The 26,924-nt window shown below is 37.6% G+C and overlaps 1 protein-coding gene across 3 annotated transcripts in view; it reads right to left on the bottom strand.

Moving 5' to 3' along the window:
* The window catches only part of Ssbp2 (single stranded DNA binding protein 2), a 266,016-nt gene that overhangs the window by 48,003 nt on the left and 191,089 nt on the right, over nucleotides 1-26,924 (bottom strand). For 2 of the 3 annotated variants that reach the window (XM_028760092.1, XM_028760093.1), the window contains exons 5-6: nucleotides 25,439-25,528; nucleotides 3,334-3,393 (exon numbers count right to left, since the gene is read on the bottom strand). In XM_028760092.1, coding sequence (XP_028615925.1) covers nucleotides 3,334-3,393; nucleotides 25,439-25,528 — 150 coding nt within the window. The remainder of the gene's footprint in view (nucleotides 1-3,333; nucleotides 3,394-25,438; nucleotides 25,529-26,924) is intronic. The other variant, XM_028760094.1, reaches the window with a different exon arrangement.

The raw sequence follows: 26,924 nt of genomic DNA, 5'->3' as shown, positions 1-26,924 counted from the left end.
ACATCAAATAATCATTAAAAATATGAATACTGTAATTCTCATAAAGGGGATTTTATAATAAAAAATGGCCAAAGAAGCCACTTCTGCCACTAAGCAGGAGCCCATGTGCTCTCCTCAGTAAGAGGACATGCTATGAAGGGTGTGCAGTCTGAGATGGAAGCATCTCCATTCACGGCAAAATTTCAATTTGTAAGTCATTGTCTCCATTTTTCCTCTGCACATTCAGCTCTCACTCTGCAGCCCTGGCTGGCTGTGAACTCATGGTCACCCTCCAGACTCTCTCTACCTCTCAAGAACTGGGATTACATCTGTCTAAACAGCTCTCTCTCTGCTAAAAAAGTCAGCTCATTTTACTTATCTGAAAACATCAATCTTTTTAGGATTAAATTATACTTAGTGTCCATTTTATCTGTCTTCTTCCCATGACAGGAATTATACATTAAATATTTAAAAGGGTTAATATTATTCAAAGTATAACATTTTATGTTCCTCTACGTATATAGTTAGTGTTTTCTCTAATCAAGAGTAGAATTAATACCTGCTTAATTTAAACTGCAGAAACACTAAAAATTTCAAATAGCAAAGTCATTCCTAATCCTACCTCTCAGAAATAAGTCTGTGGTCCATAATCTTTCTCACAATATGAGTGCATGTGACAGGAGAAGCAGCTCACACACTGACGGCTGCCATGCTGCATGTACGTGTTTCTGTGCCTTCTCCCTTACATTTTTTAATATATCCGCAGTAGCATTCCAATAGATCTTATTCTACAATATCTTTTAATATATGTAAATGATTTCACTATTTGGATAATACTTTCTTCAAGTGCTCATCTGATATCTGACAGGTATTTATGAATGGAGATTTAGATATTATATTCTGATACAGTATGTTCTGGGAGTATCAAATTTAAACTTAGCATATAAAATGAACAACAGGGTCTGATACATGTAATCTCAACTCACATGTGTATTTTAAGAATGGTGAGGATTAAGGCAGTTTAAAAAAAATCCATAGACAATAGCTTAGTCTTAGTGTCACTCATCCATGTTTCTAGACTGTTTTGACTTCCTAACAGTTTTGGATAAATAGTACAGGCTTTTCTGTTTCAGGCAGGTTTTCCATGAGAAATACAGAGTTGCTGCTTCTCTTCAGGTTATGGATGCCTCCGTGGCTGATGGCGCACCTTCTGAGAGCTGCTTCCATTCCGACATAAAGCTGCTGCAAGCATGCATATTCTGAGGATATAATTTTTGTTTTCCAAACCTTTCACACACATTTATCCTCCTCACTTTTGCTGAGTTTTGTGATTTGAGACACAGTTGCCTATTTCTGTATTTTCAACACAGCAGTACCATAGCATAGTCCAAATACACAGTCCTATTAATAAACAAATAGTGTAAGACATTGTAGGTTTAATCCAGAACCATAACTATGTCAGGAAAACTAAGATATGTAATCTTATGATTAGTATATATAAATGTAGAGGCCCTGTTCATTAAAGAACACTTTTTACATATTCCAGATGACTAGCCAAAGTCACCCAGAGGGAGTGCTTCACTTTTTGTTTCTATTTTGTATAATCTACTAAGTAGAAAAATTTTTATTATACTGCAATCAAATGAAGCATAAATATAAAATGTTAATATTGGCGCTCAATGGATATTACAGTTAATCAACAAAAATGTACATCAATTCTGCTTTAATTAACAAATAGCTAAATTGAAGTTTTTGTTTGTACAGGTCATGCTCCTAAATATATTAAACACACCCTAAAATGATATTATTTGAACTATTAATGTGATTATTTAAAAATAGTGTAAATGAAAATTATTCTGTTTGTGTAATAGACATCTGAATTAATTAATATAATTGAGTCAAAGTGTGCGTGGGGGGGCAGAAGGGCCACTTGTTAAAGAATGTAATGTTCAAAATACATCAATGCTGTCAAATTCTAGAGGAAAACACCCTCACAGTCAGGATCTGTTATATTCAACTTCTGATTATTTCTTTTAAAAAACAGTCATTACATGAACTTTCAAACACCACACTCTATCTTAACTGAGCCTCAGGAGGCTGCTGAGGCAGGAGAATCAAGATTTTGAAGTCAACCTGGGCTATTTAGTAAAATTTGGTTGCAAACAAAAATTTAAACAATTGATAAAAATATAGGTTGTTTCAATTTGTATTGTATTTTGTAAATTTTTATAGATTGAGACTTAACCCAGTATCTTGTGTGTGTGTGTGTGTGTGCGCGCGTGCGTGTGCATGCACATCCTTCGTCCATCCTTCCATCCTCCTCCTCCTTCCACTTCCTCCTCTTCTTCTTCCCTTTACCCTCGCCTTTGGTTATTTCAGACGAGGTCTCTCTACATAGCTCTGGTTGCCATGGAACTCACTATGTAGACCAAGCTGGCCTCATACTTCCCTCCAGCGATCTGCCTACCTCTATTTCCCAAACACGGGCAATAAAGGCATGTGCCGTCATCATGATTTCATAAGACTGTGGATAATAAAACCAAAATTCTATTGGTACATGTGCCTGAATAACTTGCAACTTTCTTTTTCCATTTTTGATAGTGAAAATGTATGAATCAAAAGAAAAGAATAGAAAAGTGAATTGGAAACGCCTTTGTGAGGAAACTGAACGTTGATGGAGCCAATGGCAGGCACACTGTTAGTCAGTTCTTTTGGTACTACAGCATGCATCCACCCACATCCTAAAACTAAACTAACAATGTGCTTTATTCTTTTCAGTGAATAAGAACTTATGATGTTGACTAAAAACCAAATGAGAATAAACATTTAGAAACTTAAAACTCTTGAAATTAAAATTATAAGATTTACTGTTAGGTATTTAGACTTAGCTCTTCAAGAAGCATCTAATTGCATATCTGACATGCTATCATAACAAGGCACAATGCATATGAATTTTATACCACGTGAAAATAAATCAAAGCATGCTATTGAAAATTTCACGGAGAGAACATTCAACATTTACTGAAATTAGCCCCACAAGTCAGCCAATCATTTTCTGGACATATATAGTAAATATTGCAACGTTGCAAGCCACATACGATATGACTCCTCAAATACATAAGGGTGTGTAAATAATCACAGGTAAAGCACGAGGATGTGTGTTTCTGTGTTCCAACAAAACTTAGCAAAAAGGTCATCACAAAGTCTGGCTAAGCAGCAGCCTTCAAGGAGATTATACATTACCAGAGTACCAATTAGTGGGGCTAACAAATGAAGGTAGATTCATACAAAAAAAAAACCACTCCTGATATTTGCAAGATCTTTTAAAAATTTTAAGTAGTATATAAATCTTACCTGATTAGGTATCCTCAATGGGGGCCTTGGGCCTCCAGGGTACCGAGGTGACATAAAAGGCTATTAAAGACAAACAAACCAAAAATCAGAACAATGTAAAACACAAATTTAAAAACTAATTACTTGAAAAATGTAGAATTAATACATTCATTTTTCTATGTCTCCAACAGAACAAAGCTTCTAAGAAAACTGCCATCTTGCTTTTTATTTTGGAGACTATCTGGGAATTTTCCACAGGAAATGTAAAAACATCAAAGATAATTAACTACAGTCATTAAAAATGTGAATTTCTAAAATGATCAGATCTAATTGGCAGCAACAAGATGAAGAAATGGGTAAGTTAGTCCCCGTAGCTATTAGGTTTGGTGATTATTGCATTATACACAATAGGCTATGAGTGTATACCTTTTAATAAACTATAAATATTATCAGTTTTCAATAAAAATTAAAATTATCAAACTTACCCCTCCACTGCTATTCTATACAAGATTGTAAAGAACTTTGTTTTCTACAGGCCATCTGTAGTCAAAAATACTTTGTTGGCCTTTTCCCATGAGTCTGTTACATGATTAACTATAAACTTTAAAGGTAAAACTTCTTTTCCTATTTTGATTGTAGTATGCTCTGAAGTACATATACATTTAAACAAAAGGAAAATGGTCTTCTTTTAAAATTCAGGTTAGTTTATGTTGTTGGATGACTCAAAAGCTCTTTTAAGTTGGGTTAAATCTTTAGTAGGAAAGTGAGTATCTAGGAGTATCCTTGTAGCCTGTGCCTATAGAGGTAAGCGTCCAAAACTTGACTACTTAGACTCAGGATGTTTATTTCTAAAATGCTATGAAATTATTCAAAACTTCAATTTTATTACTATTATTATTTATTAATAACTAGCAGAATAATTTTGCTTATTTATATATCAATACTTAAATAAAATTTCACATATAAAACAAGCAGGTACTTATTTCTAATGGGCTGCATACTAATTAAAATATTGAGAATAGTTTAATATATACTAAGAATCAGCTTAATAAATGGCAAGTAGATTAAAAGGTTTGCATACCCAGCTTATAATATTTTATATAAGAGAACCCTGCATTTATGTCTTTTATAAATAAGAAATTTGGTTTGCAGCAATAAAATCTCAAGAAATTCCTGCCATGCAGATTTATTTCTATAGTACCTGCTCCAATCTCAGGAGCTAACAAAAACAAGCTGCACTGAACAGGCAGCTTGCTCCACGCTGTGTCACTGGGCTCCCAGGGGACCATTTTATTGAGCAGACATGGCAGACTGTTGAAGTAGTAAGAGTTACCTCCAGCTGCTAAAACTTTCCTACTTTAACCAAGTTGATTACAAAACACTTAGCTTTCATAGACGTGAGCAGAGTTAGCACTCCTCTTCAGTGGAGAAGCTGTTCTAAAGTGAGCTGGTAAGTAAACTATATATTATTGCCAGCTAGGTGCCTATTCCAATATTCAGACTGTACTCTTTTCTTTATTTTCTAAATCATCCAATTGTACTTATATAATTACAACTTTAAATTCTGGACTCAATTCAATTACAGTAGCTAAATTTGGTAATTAGATGCTATACTATTAGTTTTTGTAATAGCTGTCTTTCTTTACAAAGAGATGTTTCATGATATATTTACAAATTCAAGGTATAATATCAACTTACAGAAATATAAAGAAATAAAAGTAGCTTACTAGTAATTCCTACCTATGATCAAATCACTTGGGAATGGATTACAGGCCCAAAATGTGAAAAGTCTCCCTAAACACCAAATGCTGGCACAAATAACTATTAAATGACTTGGAAACAGAGTACTTAAGACTGGTACGTTCACCTACTGTGAAAAGGACCTACATTGTTAACTTCATAGATTATCTGATCTCTGACAGACTGAATATGAAGCCCTGGATTTGGATGAAATTATGTATGCTTTTCTACCTGGCTTAGAGAAGTCACCTGAGGCTGTTATGAGGGAGTGTCACTGTAAGAGGTAGCTAGGGACAGACAGGTCTCTGTAGAACAATACTGGGAGAGACAGATTTTGGTTTAGGCAGTTTATTTCCTCATATGCCTTCCTCCAAAATAATTCACTTTGTGTTTTGGTGAAGGAAGGATGGACAGGAGAGAGGAAGGGAGGAAAGGATAGAAGACGGATGAAGAAGTCGAATAGTTAAGTATTTCCACAGAAGATATATGACAGAACAATCTAGCTCATTTAGATTTTTAAAAATATTTTTATCTAAGTTAAAAAGAATGTTTTAGTGAAAGTATTCTTTAAAAAATTAGTGCTGGCATTCTAGATATTTAGACAAAACCTAACTAACATAGCTTGACAGCCACCTAAGTCTTAACTGTCTAATGAGTTAGCTTATGCAAACACAGCACTGCAGTATCAGACTGTCTGCACTGGATCAACTGTATTTCACTACTAGTAAGTCAATTTAAATTATACTGTGGTAAAATACTGATCTAGGCCAGAGATTATCTATGGATAATATTAGTGACAAGCGTTAATAGATATATTGGTACTCTCTGAATTTATAATTTAGGACAAACATGTTCTTCAAAGATTCCTCAGCTCTGAAAATAAGCTTATTCTTTATTTCAGAGGCAGATTTTTTTTTTTCATTTTGGTTTTTTGATTTAAGTAGGACATCAAATCCCTGGGAAAAGTTATTTATAATGTATTTGAAAAAATCTGTGTGTGAGTGAAGAGCTTTTGTAGCATCACCGGTCAGCAGGACGGCCTTGAGCTATACACTCTGGGGGCTGGAGTTTTCTTAACCTTAAAATGAAGAAGTTGGACCAGATTATGTTTAAAATCCTTTACAAAACAAGGGATTCACGATTCTGAAGAAAGTCCTTTCTACTTTGCCTTTAAACTCATGGGTTAGTATAGTGTACAGCTGTAGACATCTGAAGTGTGTGCGAGTGGGGGGGGGCTATGGACAGAAGTATGTTCCAAGGCACGAGCCATCTTTATCAAGGAGCTGGAGAAGAAGAATGAGGCCTTAAAGGTCAGCTAGGGACAGAGGAGCACTCCTAATCTAAGGGTGTAGCAAATGGATCCCTCATTTGACAAGTAATTCTCTGAGTATTCACAGGGCGCAGGTTCTAGGTGGTCGGATCTGTCAGTGAACTAAGCAGATAAAGAGCACTTCTCTTTCCTTGGTATCCATCAAAGCTCACAACCTTATAATTAAACTGAGAAATAATTTCCCAGAGATTGTTCTGTGCATCAGTCCTCTAGTTTGGAACAAATAGAATGTTCTCTTCACCAAATGTCAAGTACCAACGAAAGCTTTAAAAAAAAAATCTTAATCTGTACCCTTCCTATAAGCTGTATTGTGTTATCCCCACTGAATCAAATACACAGTCCTCAGTGACTGAAAATCTAGACCATAATTTTTCAAGTTTCCAGACTGGGCCACACACATGGAATGAAGTTCTTTGTAGCACATTATAGTTTGGCTTGCATTCTAACAGGGAAGCTACTCTCATAAGAAAAATTCTCTCTACCTGTTCCTACTATTGACATGTGCTTTGGGTGTCTGTGTTGCCACAGAATTCCCACAATGAAACCCAGTCCCCAGTATAAAGCTATTGAAGATGGGGCTGTGGGGAATCTTTCTGGAGGCTGAGCTTTCCTGAGGAGTTTGGCGTCTTAAAAAGGAGGCACCAAGGGTTGACTGCTTTCCCTCCCCCTTGTGAAGGAGCAGATGCCTGTCTGCTCACTGAGAAGGGAATTGAACCCAAGGCTTCTTTGCTTGTTTTATTTTTGGAGATGGGGGTCTCCCTAACTCAGATTAGCCTCAAGGTTGCTATGAAGCTGAAGATGACTTTGAATTTAGGATTCCCAGGCCTGCTCCTCCTGAGTGCTGGAGTTTTAGGTGTCTGCCACTGTGCCAGGCTGTGTGCTAACAGATGGAACTCACTTCGTGTACATCACAGAAACACTCTATTAAGTAAACTATGGCTTCAGGACTCTGAGGAGTCAGTCTGTTGCTGTGCAATGACAAAACGGCATGTGACAACACCTGGCAGGAACATACATATGCTAACTGCCCCAAAAGGCCTTCCAGAGAGTAGACTTACATCATGCAGAACCATAATTTATTTAGAAATAAATGTCATTAAGTTTGAATAGATTATTATTTCATATTCCACCAAGAATTATTTAGAAATTTTAAACTGCTTTTCTAAAAGGAAGATTAGCATTTATTCCTTATCCTTTCTGATACATTATAATAAAATATGACCTATAAAATCTTTTTAAATATGCTTTTTTGAGACATTTTAAAGCAGAAGGCTTCACTTTTTAGAATGCATTAAGTCAACCTCTTTTTGTACAAGGAAACCAAAGATCAAACTTCTGAGCTGCCATTTTAGTCTTCCAGACTCTGAGTCTACCCTGGACTAGGAGTGTAGATAGTGCATGCATCTGTCATTCTTATGGCCAACCAGCCACAAACAAACTGCATGACTCAGCATTTCTTCATGGCCCCAGCAACCATGTGAGCATTCAATTAATGTGTCTTTCTTTCCCCCACCCGCCACTTAAAACAGAAAAGCTGAAAAGGCAGGGATATCTCCCTTAAGAAAGTTAATTTACATATAAAGACTAATTAGCATATGGTCTTGATTCACCAGGCTAAAAGAAATGCACAATTGGAAAACAACAAAACAATTTAACAAGCTCTTCCTCTTTTCCCTTAGACATTCTGAGTAGAGGTTTTATATATATAGCCTGGGCATGTTTAACTTTGTAAGATAAACGCTGGCATGAATAGAACACAGGTGGGGGGGGGTTGCGGTAAATGGACAAGGTATGATTAGAAGAGTGTTGTCATCATAATAAAACTGAGCATTAAAACATGCTAAGTTATGAAGTCCCAAGAAAAGAAAAGCAGCAGGCAGTGCCTTCTAGGGAGGAGGTACAGAAGGAAACCAGGGACTGTTTGGTTGAGTCAGTAACTGAGTTGTGACCAGCACTGATGGAAGGCTCACCATCAACTGGAGATGGAACAAAGCTCAAAGCTTGGCCGCTCTGTATAAAGTCTCAGTTCTCGTGTTAAGATATACCGATGAATACTGTAAAGAATGGACCACCAGGACTCAACATGTCAGTACTAATACCAAGTATTCTGTCTTCTTAAAATATATTGTCTTTGCCATAAAAGAAACATAAAAAAGGTTAATTTTTAAAATGTAGTTCATATACCACAACATTTAGATAAAAAATATGAGATGCAAATGAAAAATGCTCTGGAAAAAATATGAATTGTTTTCAAAAATATTGTTTTCAATAGCTTTACTAATGCCTTGGTCCTGAGGAGCCAATGCTTAATCTAGTTTTAATCTTTTTTATAGTTTGGTCAATGTAATGCATTAAGCAGGTCATGAGTCCAGCATAATTCTATGACATAGGACTATTCTAGAATCTATAAGACATACTTTTAGAAAATGAAGAATACATCAGGATATAGTTATTTAAAGCATTACCAATGAATCCCAAGTATATTTGCTATAAGGTTTAACCAAAGAACAATATTCTTTTAAAAACAAAATACTATTTTTATATCTATTTTACAAATTTAATTCTCTTTATATGATCCTTTCTATGTTCTCTTCTACATGTTACTTATAAGTAAGTTTTTAAAATTAAACTTAAATATATTATCTCTTTTAAAGTTATATGTTAGCAATAATAAATATTACTAGGGAAGATTTCTTTGAAAATCATTAGTGGAGTGTGACAGTTTATCTTAGTCATACTTTATATACAAATATTTACGTATTTTTATAATTCCGTGCGATGCTTGGGTTTTCTATAGAAAAGCAATGATGTATAAGTTATATATAAATAAATCTAAAGCTTGCTTCCAATTTCCTCATCTTATTTGTTTAGTTTCCTTTCCGTTTTTCATGAACATCCCTATCAGACACCACTGACACCCAGTGAATAAGACACTCTTGATTAACACATTTTAATTCCAACTAGTACTAACTAATTTAGCTCACAATGACATACTTGTGCTGGCATATTCTGCTGATCAGCATAAGTATGTAGTTTATCTTCCATGCATCCTCGACATTCTACCCTCATCAACACTTAATTAAAATAACTGTAAAGTAATAACAAATCTAGTTTCTTTGATGTGTTTTTGGCAAGCTACCCATACAGCAGTTATAAGCTGGATGATTATTTATGAATTTATTCTAAACATCAAAATTGGTCACTTACATTATGGGCCTTTTCAGGTAGATGAGAATACTTCTGAAGCTTTTATTAGCACACAATCATTGCACATAGGTGTGCCCCACAGACTTATGGACTGTGGATCAGGACTCTGCTGTCCTCATATGCATAACATACACATACATGATTGAACAACATTGATTAAAATTTAGTAATTCAATTAAGTTGATTTATATCCAAGAGCACACACACACACACACACACACACACACACACACATTTTCAGTGTGTGGTAGTAAGGTAACCACAGGCCAGTTGCCTTTACTACATATCTGATTATGAAATAACTGAATCGTATAGCATGGGATAGAGCGCAAGGGCGCACATTGCCCTTATATGTGGATGCTAGCATTTAAGCTTTAGATAGACGTTTCAATAGGAATAACAACAGAGCTTAGGTAGCTAGTGAGGGAGCATGGGAGAGGAGACGATCTTCCTAGAAAGGGGAACTAGCACAGTGTTATAAAGAGACAAAGGAGAAACTCAAACAGGAAGATGTGGTGGGGAAGTGGGGAAGGCAGGGTAAAGGAAGGAATATGGGGACAAGCAGCAGCACTAAAGGCCTTCTGAATAGCCATATGGAAACCTGCTACTACAGAAGCCTCCTAAAATACATATGCCCATGAAAGGAAGTTAAATAGGATCACCATACACTGCAGAGACAATGCCATATCTAGAGATCTTATACCATCACGTACAAACTCCAGTGTCAAGAATGGGCTATATCTTGTTGAGCTGTTGGTCAAAGGGATCACTTTGACCTCTCCAAACATCATCGACTATTAGCAAGGCTTTTGGTTACTCTCAACAAACTGGTAGTAAGGCCCTATTGCTGAAGACATAAACTTACTTATGTCATCAAACATGAAAGTATTGATCTGGTACCCAACTAGAAGCTTCAGGACTAGTAGTCATAGTGTGAGAAGCTACTTTGAATGTTACTAGGGAAGAAAACTAATCACCAATTTCAACATCTGTTATGGTTTGTATATGCTCAGCCCAGGGACTAGCACTATTAGAGAGTGTGGCCCTGTTGGAGTAGGTGTGTCATTGTGGCATGAGCTTTAACACCCTCATCCTAGCTGCCTGGAAGCCAGTATTCTGCTAGCAGCCTTCAGATGAAGATGTAGAACTGTCAGCTCCTCCTGCACCATGCCTGCCTAGATGCTGCCATGATCCCATCTTGATGATAATGAACTAAACCTCTGAACCTGTAAACCAGCCCCAATTAAGAGTTGTCTTGGTCATGGTGTCTGTTCACAGCAGTAAAACCCTAACTAAAACAACTTCCTACAAACCTTGCAACTTACAACAGTGACCTATCTGCAGGATGTAGTGGTGCCACAGTGCTACAACTGTTATAGAAGTAACCACTTTTTGACTAAATTCGAGGTCCACTCGGTGAGATGAAACTGGTACATGAACCTGAGACTAGATGGGTCATGGGCCTAGGAAAAAGCCTGATGCTACTATTCTCCTAATGGAACACAGCAATGAAATGACTCCTAATGACATGTTACTAATCACACGGAACAGAACACTGCTTGAGCCCCATCAGGAAATCTTCTTGCAATAGATGAAAATTAACAAACAGATCCACAACTGAAGAACTGCAGAGGGAAAGCCTGTGAAGCACGAAATCCTAAATCAGATGTCTTCCTCCAACCCTCCTCAAGACTCAGGGAACGAGGCAGACAAGGAGGCAGAAAGACTGTATGACTCAGAGGTGGTAGATGACTCCACAAAAATAGCATCTTTCAGATACAATGGAACTAATGACCATATGAACGCAGAGACTGCAACAACACACACAACACCTGCACAAGTTCAAACCAGTCAAAAGTCCAGCTCATCAGAGGAGGGGAAATGGACACAAAGCCCCAACCATAACCAAGAATCTATTTGCAATTTATACCTGCTAGAGAAGGGAAATCAGTTTCCACCAATGGAGTGACACTGCATATAGCAACTACACCCTAGGGCAGGCCCAATGCCTGGGAGGACTTGGGCAACAAAACAGACTCCATATTTGTTTGCATGCTTTTTGTTTTGTTTTTATTGATTTTCTTTCTCGCTCTTGCTTTTTATTTTTTGTGTGTGTCTGTCTTGAATTTTGTTCTGTGTTGATTTGTTGGTTTTGGTGGTACTTTTGTTTTGCATTTGTTTTTAGAGACAGGGATCTGGAAACAGAGGAAAAGGGAGGGAGGGAGCAAAGGAGAGGAAGGGAGGGAGCAAGAGAGTGAGGGAGTGAGACAGAACATGAATGAACATGAAGTTGGGTCCATAGCAGGATCTGGGAGGAGTTTGAGGAGACGAAAGAGTTTGATCAAAATATATTTACAAAACTTTTTTAAAAGCTAAGATTTCCTTTTCCTTGAGTTTGCTTATATAGTGTATTATGTTGATGAATTTTTGTATATTGAATCATCCCTGTATCCTTTGGGATGAAGCCTACTTGATCATGGTAAATGATGGTTTTGATGTGGTTTTGGATTCAGTTTGAGAGAATTTTATTGAGTATTTGAGTATTTTTACATTGATATTCATAAGCGAAATTGGTCTGAAGTTTGTGTTTTAGGTACCAGAGTAACTGTGGCTTCATGGGATGAATTACGCATAGTATTCCTTCTGTTTCAGCAAAGTGGTGGGATATAAAATTAACTCAAACAAATCAGTAGCTTTTCTTTATACAAATGATAGACAGGCTCATAAAGAAATTAGGGAAACAACACCCATCACAATAGCCACAAATAGTATAAAATATCTTGGTGTAACTCTTACCAAGCAAGTAAAATATACATACAACAAGAACTTCAAATCCCTGAAAAAAGATCTCAGAAGATGTGAGATCTCCCATACTCATGGATTGGTAGGATTAACATAGTGAAAATGGCCATCTTATTAAAAGCAACCTACAAATTCAATGCAATTCCCATCAAAATTCCAACACAATTCTTCACAGACATGGAAAGAACAATTCTCAACTTCATATGGAAAAACAAACAAACAAACAAACAAACAAAAAAAAACTGAATAGCTGAAACAATTCTCAACAATAAAAGAACTTCTTGGGGAAATGGCCATCCCAGACCTCAAGCTGTACTACAAAGCAATAGTGATTAAAAACCACTACAACTGTTACAGAGACAGACAGGTAGATCAATGGAATAAAATTGAAAACCCAGAAAAAAACCCTATACACCTATGGATACTTGATCTTTGACAAAGGAGCCAAAAACACACAGTGGAACAAAGAAAGAATCTTTAATAAATGATGCTGGTCTAACTGGAAGTCAGTAGGTAGGAAAATGAAAATAGATTCATATTTGTCACCTTGCACAAAGCTCAAGTCCAAGTGGATCAAGGACCTCAACATAAAACCAGATACACTGAATTAAATAGAAGAGTAAAGGGGAAAGAGCATCCAATTCATTGGCACAGGAGAAATTTCCTGAACAGGACACTAATGACTCTGGCTCTATGATCAACAATTGATAAATGGGACCGCATGAAACTGAAAAGCTTCTGTAAGACAAAAGACACTGTCAATAGGACAAAATGACAACCCACAGATTGGGAAAAGATCTTCACTAACCCTACATCTGACAGAGGGCTAATATCCAATATATATATATATATATCAAGAAATTAATCTCCAAAAAAACCAAATAACCCAATTAAAAATGGGTTACAGAGCAAAACAGAGAATTCACAACAGAAGAATTTCTAATGGCTGAGAAGCACTTAAAGAAATGTTCAAAGTCATTAGTCATCAGGGAAATGCAAATCAAAACAACCCTGAGATTCCACCATGCACCAATCAGAATGGCTAAGATAAAAAACTCAAGTGACAGCATATGCTGGTGAGGATGAGGGAAAAGAGGAACACTCCTCCATTGCTAGTGGGATTGCAAACTGGTAAAACCACTCTATGAATCAATCTGGCAGTTCCTCAGAAAATTGGAAATTGTTCTACCTGAAGACCCAGCTATACCACTCTTGGGCATATACCCAGAAGATGCTCCAACATATAACAGGGACACATGCACCACTATGTTTATAGGAGCCTTATTTATAATAGCCAGAAGCTGGAAACAGAATTCCTTCAACACAAAAATGGAAACAGAAAATGTGATTCATTTGCAGAATGGAGTACTATTCAGCTATTAAAAACAAGTACATCATGAATTTTGTAGGCAAATGAATGGAACTAAAAAATATGATCCTGAATGAAGTAACTCAGACCCAAAAGGACATGCATGTTGTGATATTAGCCAAAAAGTACAAAATATGTAGGATACAACCCAAGACTGTAAGAAGTGTAACAAGCAGAAAGGCAAGTGAGGATGCTTCAATCCCACTTAGAAGGGGGAAGGGAGAGAAGTACCTGGATTGGAAAGGGGAGGGGAAAGGGAAAAGGGGAACAGGATCAGTATGGGGGCAGGAGAATGAATGGAAATAAGCAGCCTCAGTGGGGTGAGAGATAGGGGGACCTTCTAGAAAGTACCAGAGACCTGTGAGGTGAGAGACTCTCAGGACTCAACCTTAGACAAAATGTCCAACACTGAGGAGAGGTAGCTCAGAGTCCATCTCCAGTCAAAATTTCTGACCAAGAATTGTTCTTGTCTTAAAAAAAAATGCAGGGACAAAAATAGAGAAGAGGCTAAAGGAAAGGCAGTTAAATGACTAGCCAAACTTGGGATCCATCTCATTGGGTCAGGGGCAGGGGATGGGGGACAAACCAAGGCCTGACACTATTACTGATGCTATGATGTGGTTACAGATGAAGCCTGGTGTGGCTGTCTTCTGAGAGCCCCTACCAGCAGCTGCCTGAGACAGATGCAGTCACTTACACCCAACCATTGGATTGAAGTTGGGGACCCCTATGGTTGAATTAGGGGAAGGATGGAAGAAGCTGAAGGGGAGGGCGGCCCCATAGGAAGATCAGCAGTCTTAACTAATCCAGACCACAGGGAGCTCCCAGAGACTGAGCGGCCAACCAGGAGCAAACATGAGCCAGTCCCAGACCCCTGGCACATATATAGCAGAAGTCTGCCTGGTCTGGCCTCAGTGGGCGGTGTGCTTAAACCTCAAGAGACTTGAGGCCCCAGGGAAGGAGGAGGTCTGGTGGGGGGCACCCTCTTGGAGGCAAGAGGGAGAAGGAATGGCCTGAGGAACTGTGGCAGGGGGAACCTTGGTTGGGGGGGAGACAACTGGAATGTAAATAAATAAAATAATTAACAAAAATAATTTTTTAAGTTTTTATCATTAAAAAAAGCTAAGATTTAAGCAATAGTTTTAAACTTTTCCTTAAAGAACACAAATCCATTCCTCTTTTGCATTATATGATTTATATTTTCACGTAAAGTTGCTCTAGGTGAGGGTATAGGAGATATACCCTTTACCTTGTACTCAGCGATCATTGCAAAAAATAACTTAAAATGGTGTATTTTGTTCTAATCTTTTTGGCATCTTGATATTCTTGTAACATTCCTATTGATTCAGCAATAGTCCTCTGAAATGTCCACGCAGAAAGATTAGTATGTTTGTTAAGAAATTGGCCCTGATAGACCTCAGGGGTAGAGTACTTGCTTAGCAAGCCTGGGACTGTGGGCTCCACTCCCAGTAACACACATGAAACAAAACTAAGTTACACTAATATAAATATAAATTATATTATCTTATAAAATAAATGTAACCCGTATTTATGTGTCAAATTTTAAACATGTACATTAAAGAATTAAACTAGTTTAACTCATATATTAGATACTGGAAACTTGAAAAATCAAAGAGAGGGAGATTGAACTTGCCTAAGGATTTCTATGGTGGCTGAGGCAAGAGGCCTGGAGCAAGAGCAAGCACAAGCAACCATTTGAGCCTGCCTTGAAAAAGAAAAGGAGACCATGGGCAACAACAGTTCAGCCATCAGCCCTCGCGACCAGCGTTTTTCTAATTACAGTATAAGATTCAGCTTTAAAAACAAAATCAAACAACAACCACCATAAAACTAAGAATTCCTCCACATCTATATTGATCCTTTAACTTCCGGGAGTAACAAGAAGAGGCAAGACAAGAGCCCTGGCCTCAGATGGCCAGTCTAACTGCTAAGTGCTCACTGGTAAACAGTTGTATTTCTAACAGACATTCTCCTTCAGTACCAAATGCAAGGCAGAAGTAAAACCCAATAGTTCCTCTTTTGCTCCCTGTCCATCCAGAAAATGCTGCAGGGCTTTTAGTTTTCTGAATTGTAGGTTTTAAAGCCTCCTTACTTATTCAAGCTGAGAAGTTTAAATTCATTCTGTGGCTGAGACCAGCAACTATCACCAGGACTGTAGGACAGCAGTCTCGCAAAGCTGGCAACCAGCTTTCCAGCACCTCTGAATTTTCAGGTGTTTTATTTTTGCATTAGGGAAGAGCTTGCTCCATTTGCAATGCTCAGGCTCTTTGTTCTTTAACATTCAAAATTAAATTTCTAGGAAACTTCTGTTTTATTTTTTACTGTTTGTGCTTTGATAATTAAGCAGTGGTCTCTACCTCCCACTATACAATTTTGGTGAATTTAACTCTGGGAGATACTATTTCTACTATCTGAATTTTAAACACACACATACTCTCTCTTCTCTCTCTTGTATACAATATTAGAAATTATATTTTAATGTTAATTACACATAGGTATTTCCAATCAATAATTGGTATTTCTAGTAACCTATTCAACAAATCTAAGAAATGATACTGTAACTAAACTTCTGATTCATTAAGATTTAAGATAACACGTACATTTGTTAATCATTTAGCAAAAAATGTTACTAATGTGTTGAATATACAAGAGGATTTAGGAATATACAAGAGGATTTGGAACAAGGGATTGATGTTCTTTATCCTATTCAAATTATTGGAAAGAGGTTCAGAATTTAAGGGTAAGGAGCCATCTCGAGTGTCATGCCAAACACCATTGGATTCATGTTAGTTCTAAAGTTTACAGAGGTAGTCATTATAATTAGGAAAAAGTTTAGACACTTGCAGTGCATTTGGCATAATTCTAACACTTCTCTGGATGTTTTTAATGTTATATAGTGATCTTATGAATTTCAAGAATGCTGCTCTGCTCAGTGTTGATGCAATAGATACTGCTGATAAAGTTACCTATGGCCTGAGGTCAGTATTTCTATTTTGGTCAAGCTTCAAGAATGGCATATATAACTTGATCATGCTAGCCCTTTTTGTCCTGGCAATACTTTTATTCCTGACCATCGAGTGAAGGCTTGTCTGTAACAACCAACATGTTGGCAACCAAAGTACAAAGCTTGAACCTGAAAATGGACCCGTAGACAGAGTTATTAAATTAACAGGCTGGCAAGCCAAAGACAGGTAAGATTCTGCACAGAGCCTTACCAACCTAAGACATAAATGCACTGCTTTGGATAATGCATATTCCATGACAGGTAAGGAAGGAATTCTTGTCAGAATGACCTAAGACAGACTCAGTCTTGTTAATGAAATAAGAAAGGGGGAGAAGCAGAGAGCCTTTGGGGCTGCTTGGCAAGAATCTGACATGGGCCAAGGACAAGAAAATGGGCTGCTTGGCAGGAATATGACATTGGCCAAGGACAAGGAAGTGGGCTTCAGGCAGGAATCTGACATTAGGCTAGAACAAAGAAGTAATTTCAGGTAGGAGACTAAATCTTAGGATAGAACAAAGAGGTAATCTCAGGCAGGAATCTAAATATTAGGATGGAACAAGGAAGTAGGCTTCAGACATGAAAATGACCTTGGGCTAGGATGGGGAAGTAGGCTCAGATACTTAGTCATCCTGATAAGCCTTTAGAAACAGTGATCACAGGAGTGATCATGGGACTTTGTTTATTGCCTTGCTTGTTCTTTGACTATTTGTGTTTATTGTCTTGCTTGTTCCTTGACTATTTGTATCTATTTGTATTGCTAGACCCTCAACCTAGAATTGGCCTTAATACATTCATGTAATTAAAATGGTATAAAAGCAAAAGGGAGGAGGGGGATGGGATAGGGGGTTCTAGGGAGGGAAAATTGGGAAAGAGGATGACATGTGAAATGTAAATAAATAAAATACCCAATTAAAAAAATTAAAAAAGTTTACATGTACAATTTCTAGAGAGTGGGAAAGGGGCATCTCCAGAATTATAATATTTCTAAAGACTTGTTTCAGGGAAGAAGGAAAGGCAGATCACTGTAAGGAAGGACCTGACAAGCTTGTGGATGTCTCACTGTATGAGGGACCAAACAGCTGGTGCTGCTGCTGGTGTGGCTGATTCAGGAAGACTCAAGAACAGCAGAGCACATGACACACATAAAGGCATCTCAAAACCTCAGGCTTATTCACAGGAATGAAGTAAATATTTACCTCCAAGACACTAACCCAGAGATGGTAGAAAACATTTCTTGGGGCTGAACGATGGCTCAGTGGTTAAGAGCACTGGCTGCTCTTCTAAAGGATCTTGGTTCAATTCCTAGCACCTGCATGGCATCTCACACCTGTCTATCACTCCGGTTCCAGGATTTGACATCTTCATGTAAACATTTGTGCAGGCAAAACACCAATGCACATACAAAAATTAAGAAATGAAAAAAATTCTTAAAAAATTTCAGTTTCTGCTCTAAAATTTTTTTAAAATTCCTTCCTTCCTTCCTTCCTTCCTTCCTTCCTTCCTTCCTTCCTTCCTCCCTCCCTCCCTCCCTCCCTCCCTCCCTCTCTCCCTCCCTTCCTTCCTTCTCTTCCTTCCTTCGTTTCTTAGAATCCCTGTGCATCTTGAGGGCAGAACAAACTTTGGGTTGAGAGTTTTGTGAGTGGATTGATGTCCCTTCCTTCCACTGGCAGTCCTGCCTGGCTATAGGAGTGGCTACTTTAGTCTCTGTATCCCCCACTGGTAGGAATTTCAGCTAGGGTCACTCCCATAGACTCCCTGTAATTTCCCCTATCCTAGGTCAGCAGTTGATCCCAGAGATGCCAGAGATTAAGGGAACAGCTAACCAATGACTGTCCAAACTTGAAACCTGTCCCATGGGAGAGAACCAACCCCTGACACTATTAATGATACTCTGCTATGATTGCAGACAGGAAACTAACATAACTGTCTGCTGAGAGGCTTCATCCAGCAATGAACGGAAACAGATGCTGAGACCCATAGCCAAACATTAGGAGAAACTTGGGGAGTCTTGTGGAAGAGTTGCAGATAGAATTAAGGGAGTCAGAGGGGTCAAGGACACCACAAGAAGACCTACAGAGTCAACTAACCTGGGCCCTTGGGGGTTCAGAGACTGAACCACCAACCAAAGAGCATGCAGGGGCTGGAACTAAGGCCTTTCCACATTTGTAGCAGATGTACAGCTTGGTCTTCATATGGGTCCCCTAACAATTTGGAGTGGGGGCTGTCTCTGACTCTGTTGCCTGCCATTGGATGTCCTTCCTGTAGCTGGATTGTCCATTGGGCCTTAATGGGAGAGAAGGTGTTTAGTCTTGCTGGGGCTAGATACCCTATGGGGTGGTACCCAAAGAGGGCTTCCCCTTCTCTGAGGAGAAGGGGAGGGAGAAACAGGGAAAGAGATTTGCAAGGGCAAGACTTGGAGGAAAGAAGGGAGGGGTTGCAATTGGGATATAATGTGAATTTAAAAAGTAAATTTTGGGGAAAAAACATTTCTTTTAGTTTTTTTTTTCAGTCTCAAGAGAAAAACAAGAGTTCTCATGTTTGATCTTTTTGTTCTCGAAGTATTGACAATATTGTTTTACTTTTTGTTCTCCATCCAGTTGGTTTATGTGATTTATACTGAGCCTTTTCTAGTCAATAACCCTGTGAAGAAATGGGAATTTTCTGACCATCTGTTTTTCTTTCTTCTTTTTTTCCTTCCTTCCCTCCCTCCCTCCCTCTTTCCTTTTAATTCTTTTTCATTACTACTATGCCAATGCATTAAGTCAGCTTGCTACCTGCAGTTTGGTGAACAACAGAATCTTTGGAAAGCAGATGCTAACATGGAGACATCATTACATTGCCACTAGATGGCAAAGCAGCTTTACCACGGCTGGCCGAGTCCTGTAAAGTGACTGGCAATCCTGTGCCAGTATGTCTTCTAGCACAGCAGAATTCTGATCAAATGCAATGCAAATTATGGATGAGCACTCATCCTGAAACTAAATTACTTAGTACACTTACTTTCAACACATGTTTACAACTGTAATCAGACCAAAACCTTACTTTTACTACCCAACATCAATTATATTATTAGTTTTTAGACGTTTCTGTTAAGGAAGCTAAAGATTTAGTAACTGTAAGATAATAAATGTATCAAGATAAAAACTATAGTGAAATATAATACACAATAAAACTGAGCAAGTCTATATTAATTTATATTCAAATTAAACAAATATTTAAAAGTGTATCCTACATCAGCTATAGGCTCAGGTATGATGTATAGTAGTACCTATGAAAAGACTATATCATACTTTTCAATAAAAGATATGTCCAGTTACTAGAGTGGTAACTAAGGTTCAGTTCCCATTGTGGAACTTTTCTGCAGTAAAGAACAGGAAGAAGAAAAACTACAAGATTCTCTTAGAAATAAGAAATGGTCTTCACTTAATGCTCTATAAATTATTGTAAGTCATGGAAGAATCTTTATTATAAGCTGCAAAAATACTCATTCTTACAAAGTAGCAGACAGAATTAATCTATTTTTTTAAAAAAGAAAAGAATGTTATCCTTTATTTTAGTCAGACTAGTTACTCAATTATTTTGACCACTGTACACAAATGAGAAGAACATCTAAACTGGACTAAGGAAATACTGCTGCCTGTCTCAATAAGGCTGCAGCCATTAATGCCTTTGTTTATTTCTGAGAGAATAAATATACATATACAAAAATGTAGCTATTCAATAGGTTGATACCATTTATAATGAAAATTTCTTAGTATACCATGAAACTGTTGAATTAAGCCACATGAGATTATTGATATATCATTACTGTATTTTTTCTACTAAAACCAAACTTGAGATTGCTGGACAGACAGCCCTATTGCCTTTCCTCTGGTAGCAATTAGTCAGTTGTCTTGATTTAAGAATATGACTCTGAAGTCATCCACTGGTTCCACAACAGGTGTCACCGAGGATTTATTGGGTTTCTTACACTAATCATGCCTCTGACAGACTCTAGTAAGTAAGTATATATCTTACTTTAAATGGCTTTATTTTACTAAATTGGCACTTCTTTTGTTCAAATATTCCTACTAATTTCACTTAATGGGCTCTTACTAATTAAGAGACATTCCCATTTAAATAAAAACAAAACTTATGGCTCAGATCAGAAATGCTTCCCATAGGTTGGTGTGTTTTAACAGCTTGTGCCCAGAGGTGGCATGGAGTCATGGAGGTCAGGAAGTCAGCCTGACTGACAGAGAAGGGTTGCTGGGACTTGGAGATTATATAAAGCCCATAGCCGTGTCCGGTTGCGTCTAATTCCTAATCCTGATCCACTAAGATGTGAATAAACCCACAGCAAGGTCCTACCACCATGGACTGGACCACCACAGCCGCCATGTTCCCTGCAGTGCTAGACTGGTCCCTCTTAAACTGTGAGCCAAAATAAACTTCCCCTCCGTCAGGTTTCTCCTGCCAGGTATTCTGTCAAAATGATAGCAAAGGAACTAATGACGTGGTTACAAAGTCTCAAAAAGAAAGGCAACAATCTAAGGCCTGTCTTCCATAATGGACATACTAAATGACTGGAATATTAATCACAGATGTCAATTTTAGGATTAAAGTTAGCTGCATTTGTTTGAATCCCTAAGTTTAGAGTTTGTAGTAATGTTACTTGCTAATGGATTTAAGTTATACATAGAGGAAGGGGGAAAGGGAGGGAGGGAAGGAGAGAGAGAGAAGTAGAGAAGGGGAGAGGGGGAGGGGGAAGGGGAAAAAGAGGGCTGTTCTTTGGTGTAAATGGGAAATATATTTGGTGTAAAAGAAATACATTTCCCTATTTAGGAGGACTAATTTCAACGTAATTTTTACAGTATGATTATAGAGTGAGTGCAACTCAAAACTACTTATGTTTTAACTTAGGAGGCTAATTATAAATTATTAACTTTATTCATTTAATCCTAATACTTTAATCTTTTTATGGTCGACTCCCATTCCTGCTATGCCCAAATAAGTTTTGCATTTCTCCCTGGGAATATGAAGTATTCTCACACTCTCCCTGACTCTAAGTTGCAGGAGAAGGGATAAGCCTTTCAGAATCCAGCTGCTACAAGAAGTAGAGAGGAGAGAAAGCTACTGAGAGCTCCTCTGAGTGCTGCGGTTTCCCTTTATGTCTATGCTCACTTCTTACAGAACCCTAGTCTCTCGATAGTGAACCTTCTGGAACCAGTCAGCAGAGAAGCCACCGCCTGCCCTTGTATGGCTGCTTGCAGTGTAGCCCTTTCCTACAATGAACCTTGCTCACTGGCTGTGCTGAACTTGGGTGTTTTCATCTGTGAACTCAGAGATGATTCTCTTTCCTAGAGCTTCGAGGTGTGGACCACTCTCAGAGGAAAACGTCTGTGGAAACAGGAGCAGAAGCTGGTGTGTTGCTCACAAGTATGATCATCTGCAGCTTCTGATCACTATCATGCTTCTTTGTATGAAAGATAGCCTCTTCCACAACATTTGTTATGTATGCCTAGGCTTGCACTGACATACAGTCCAAATACTGTAGAGACTTAACACTAACTGGTTATGAAACACTTCAGCTGACCTCAGCACTGCATTACTAAGAGATACCAGCTTTTTAGTGTTTGATTGAATTTTTCAGTATTTTAGAAACATTTAAAAATCCTGGGTGTATATGAAGTTTGAATAGATGGGGAAAGTCCTTGAGGTGAGCTGAAACATTCTTCTTGGGTGAACAGAAATAACTCACATGTATACAGATTTTTCCATCTCCTATTTTTCTTTACATTCATAAAGATACTACAATTATTCAAAGATCCAAAATAGAAACTTCAGTATCTTCCTTATGTCTAATTTGGGCAATCAACTGAGGCTTTTCAAACCTAATTACTACTTTTTTTCTTTCTAATCCTACTATCCTAGATCAGTCTCCACTTCTACATGTATTCTTCTGTAACTGAATTCTGGCTAATATTGTTGAAACTATTTTCCCTTCAAGATGCAAAGCCCAAGAAGTTCCTCTTGATGGCTCGTCATGGTCTTGATGGCTCATCATGGTCTTTAGGATTAGGTTCAGACCCTGGACTGCCTTCAGCCCTCTCAGGCGTCACCACCAGCCATTCCCCTTATAACTAGTCAGGATACAACTGGCTTGAAATACTAGGTGTCTATTCCCCTCTCCTCTGGGTTCCTGTCATTATTTCTCCTTCCCTGACTGTTCTTTCTCTTTGCTTCCTTTGCCTAGCTCCTCATTCATCTTAAGACATTAACTTTGATTACAGTTTCTATGTTGACAATGCTTTTCTGACCATACCTTTCCCAAGACTCAGCGTGATGATCTAATTTGCTACAAGTGTATGTTCCACAAATTTAATATGCCTATTTTCAAATTTTCCCATACTTAAATCACTTCTTTTCTTAATTCACCACACTCTGGGCTTTTTGATGTCAGGGATGTTATAAACACGTTTATCAGAGATGCCTGAACAAAGTCTGAATCAACTTTAGCCTAAACAAGAGTCTGAATCAATTGCACAACCAGGTCACCCCCTTTCTCAAAGATCTGCTGGATCCTGTAAGCATGGTAAATAGATCTTACCATGCCGTTCCAGGCTCTTCCCAACAGAACAGAGCACATCTTTCCAATTTCGTGTGCAGGACCCCTTACCTCTGCTCCTGTACTTTGTGTGTATTCTGTGCATGTCAATACTTTGTTTTACTGATAGCACACTTTGGCTATGGGCCACACTCTGATGTGCCTTTCCTCTGCTTGTTTTGCTGGGCAGTGTTTCAAACCCTAGCTCATCTCCAACTCTGGTGGACTTAATCATTCTCTCTTCTTGGCCATCACAAAACTTTTCACTTTTTCATTTTTAAAGCTGATTTATTGTTACTGTTATTGTTGTTGTTAATGCAAAGAGCCTCAAAAAGTTGTACACTGTATGTGCTGATTTTTACATATCACAGTATCTGGAATCTAAAGGCACCCAGTCATGAATTCTAGCAGAATAATTTAAAGAAAATTAAAGCTATTTTGACTACTCGTACAAGAAAATAAGCAAGGGGGAGGGGGACTGACCCTTACAAGGGTGAAAACGAAAATGTAGGTTTAGCCATCTTGGTGTACTGCTCTAGAGTAAACATTTGCTTCCTCCCCAACCGACCTTCTCTTTTAACAATCCACTGGGTGTGATCCTGTCTCGCAGAAAAGAGTCTCCAACACACTCCCTAACCCTAACCCACTTCAGGCACGAGAGTTAAGAATGTAAAGCAAAAATAAAATGAGTTGAAAACATGTCACAGATAGCAATCAACCTTCAAAAGTAATCTCAATGGTAGAAATGGAGACTGTCTTGATTTAAAGACCAGCCCTGTCAGCTCCTGTGAGAATCATCTGTCAGTGCTTTGGTGTTTCCATCTGCACTGTGAGAATCAGCAAACCTTAGACGGTAGAGACTGTAGGAACTAGTAGCCTACGTAAAGCATGTAGACTAAACTAAAGCATAGCACAGAAAACAATTATTAAATGTTGGCTATTTTTATCATTGTCTATGTGGTGATTGTTTAATAACCAAGAGTTATACTTAGGGTCTCAGGATAGAATGTGGCTCTAAAATGACTTTTACATTTTTCTTAGTGCTCCAGTCATAATAAAGAGCAGCTAGACAAAGGAATAGTCCCTAAATGTGCAGGGTTTGTCTGACGTTCTAAATGACACCTTTTAATTCTACAGATCTATTTTGCAAGGTTATTTACAATTTAATCTCTGCATTTTCATCTCTGTAAGTACCTTAGTAATAGTATGAATTACTAACCAATGATTATCAAGGATTTTGAAATGAAAAATGGACCAAAATATCAATTTGGCTTATAGGTATGTACTATATTAACAAGATAGTGTGTTAGATATTAATTACTGTAATGTCTCCCACCTATAATTCTTAACTCCTAAATTCTTAATTTTCTCAAAGAGTGTTATAAAATTATCCATATAGAGAAGTCTTCAGAATTTACAGTGGTCTGTTGGTTTGAGTTAGAATTCTATCAGATTTAAGGTAAAGATCTATAAAATTAAAACCTGATGTATTATAGTTCTAAAATCATTACTGTTGTTGCTAAAAGGAGCAGGTTATGAAATTTGAAAATGCTAAATACACAATTGAAAATCTGATCTTCAAATTTTATATAATTATATTAATGAATATTCTAGCTGAAAAACCACAAATGTGATTTCAAATATTTGATACAGACTATAATTTTTATTAAGTAAATAGATTATGACTTGGCTACTTTTGAAAATACAGCCAAATCTTGATTATTCTTAGTCTACAGAAATACAGACAGTTGAAAATGAATGTTTTAAAGATGTATTTTCCCACAAAGTATTCACCACAGTGAACTTATTAGTCTAATTTGCACTTTGATTTCTTTTCTTTTTTATCAAATGAAATGTTTTAATATTAATCATGACAAATAATACAACAGACGAAGGGAATGTAATAAATAACCAGCCTGAGCAATCAAGAGTTGGCTGTACAGCATCATATTTACCTTAATAATCAAACTAAAAGAATTACAACAGCCTCATCCTACGTCATCAGCATTAAATAACACCAAGCAGGAGTTCCTCTGCCTTAACATTCCTAGTCAAGACTCTGAGTACCTGAAAGAACCCTGGTGGCACGGGGCCTACTGGCATGCCATCTCCTGGGGGCATGTTTCCTAGCACGGGGCTGGGAGCTGCTGCAGCACTCTGCAAAGAATAAAGGAGAGACAGATCTACATCATTACAGAGAAGGCACAGGACCAAAGGCTGGCGAGACATTGCAGGGTGGCTGCTTTTGCACTCCTGGGAGCAAAAGCTGCTGACTCTCACTCTACAAGTGCCCTGAGATTACAGTGTGATAAACAATGTCAGTGGCTTCAACAGGCCTGTGAAATTCAGAGAAGACAAAGATGACACATTTGAATATACAGTAAGTGCTGAGAGCAATGTGACAGATGATAAAAGTTTAAACAAATGCTTAATTTAAGCTACAGACATTTGAAATGGCAAACATTAGCAATGAATATGCAAACAGGTAAAAAGTCTGTGTATGATGATCATAGGGACTGGGTGAAAGACCTTTATTTAGATTATACTTAAATATGTCATAAACAAGTAAAATTCATTTCTGCCTACAGATAGCCATATTTTATTCATTTTAATATGTTATAATCATTACATAAACAAAGTATAAGGTGGGAAGATGAAAACACAAGTGGGAGACTGAAGAAAAAAATTAAATTAGATTTGAAGACACTGGTCTCATACAAGTTATTAAAAGTATCAGACTGAAAACTTCATTTTATTTAATTTATAAATTTTTCATGAAATCCTAGCATTTCATTAAACAGGAATATGAAAAAATAAAACCTTTGATTTAGATTCTTTGTAGTCAGATAAGGGCTATAGATTTCTTTTTTTATATACATTGGTACACATGAAGTCGTTCTGTAACTAATGACTTTATTTTTCAATTTCATTAAAACATTTAAAGTTCTAAAAATACTCAAGAAGGGACCAGATGGGGATGTAAACTAGTACCACCTTTATGGGCATATGCAAGGTCCTGAGAAACAAAATAAAACCCAGAGATAGACCTAATCCAGCAACGGACAATCTTAGTACCATGTATATATCCAGAAGAGAAACAATTATTGTTGAGAGACTGCTGCGGTCCTGTTGATCTCAAGTGCTGTTTATAATAGCTCAACTATAGAATCGACCTAAATGTTCTCTGAGGAATGAGTGAATATGGAAAGTGCGGCCCATACACACAGTGGAATTTTATTTAGCCCTAAAAACTGTGACAGCACAGATAAGCCTGGAGGACATTAAGTTTAAATAAAGCAGGGCAGAGAGACAAATAGCACATGATATTACACAGAGGTGGGATGTAAAGAGCTGATCTCATAAGTCAAGACTAGTTGGTGGCCAGTGGAGGGTAAAGAGAGTAAGAAAGGGGACTGCCAAACAGGTACAGAGGCACGGCCAGCTGGAGGAGGGGAGTTCTGGGTTCTAGTGTACAGCAGTGCAACTGTAATTAGGAATATCTTAAAGCAGTTAAGATATTTAAACCTTAAAGAGAAGGTTCTGAATTTTACAA

The sequence above is a fragment of the Grammomys surdaster genome, unplaced genomic scaffold (genome assembly GCF_004785775.1).
Source record: "Grammomys surdaster isolate TR1022 unplaced genomic scaffold, NIH_TR_1.0 126391, whole genome shotgun sequence".
Classification (NCBI taxonomy): Eukaryota; Metazoa; Chordata; class Mammalia; order Rodentia; family Muridae; genus Grammomys; species Grammomys surdaster.
This window is presented reverse-complemented; position numbering and strand designations above follow the sequence as displayed.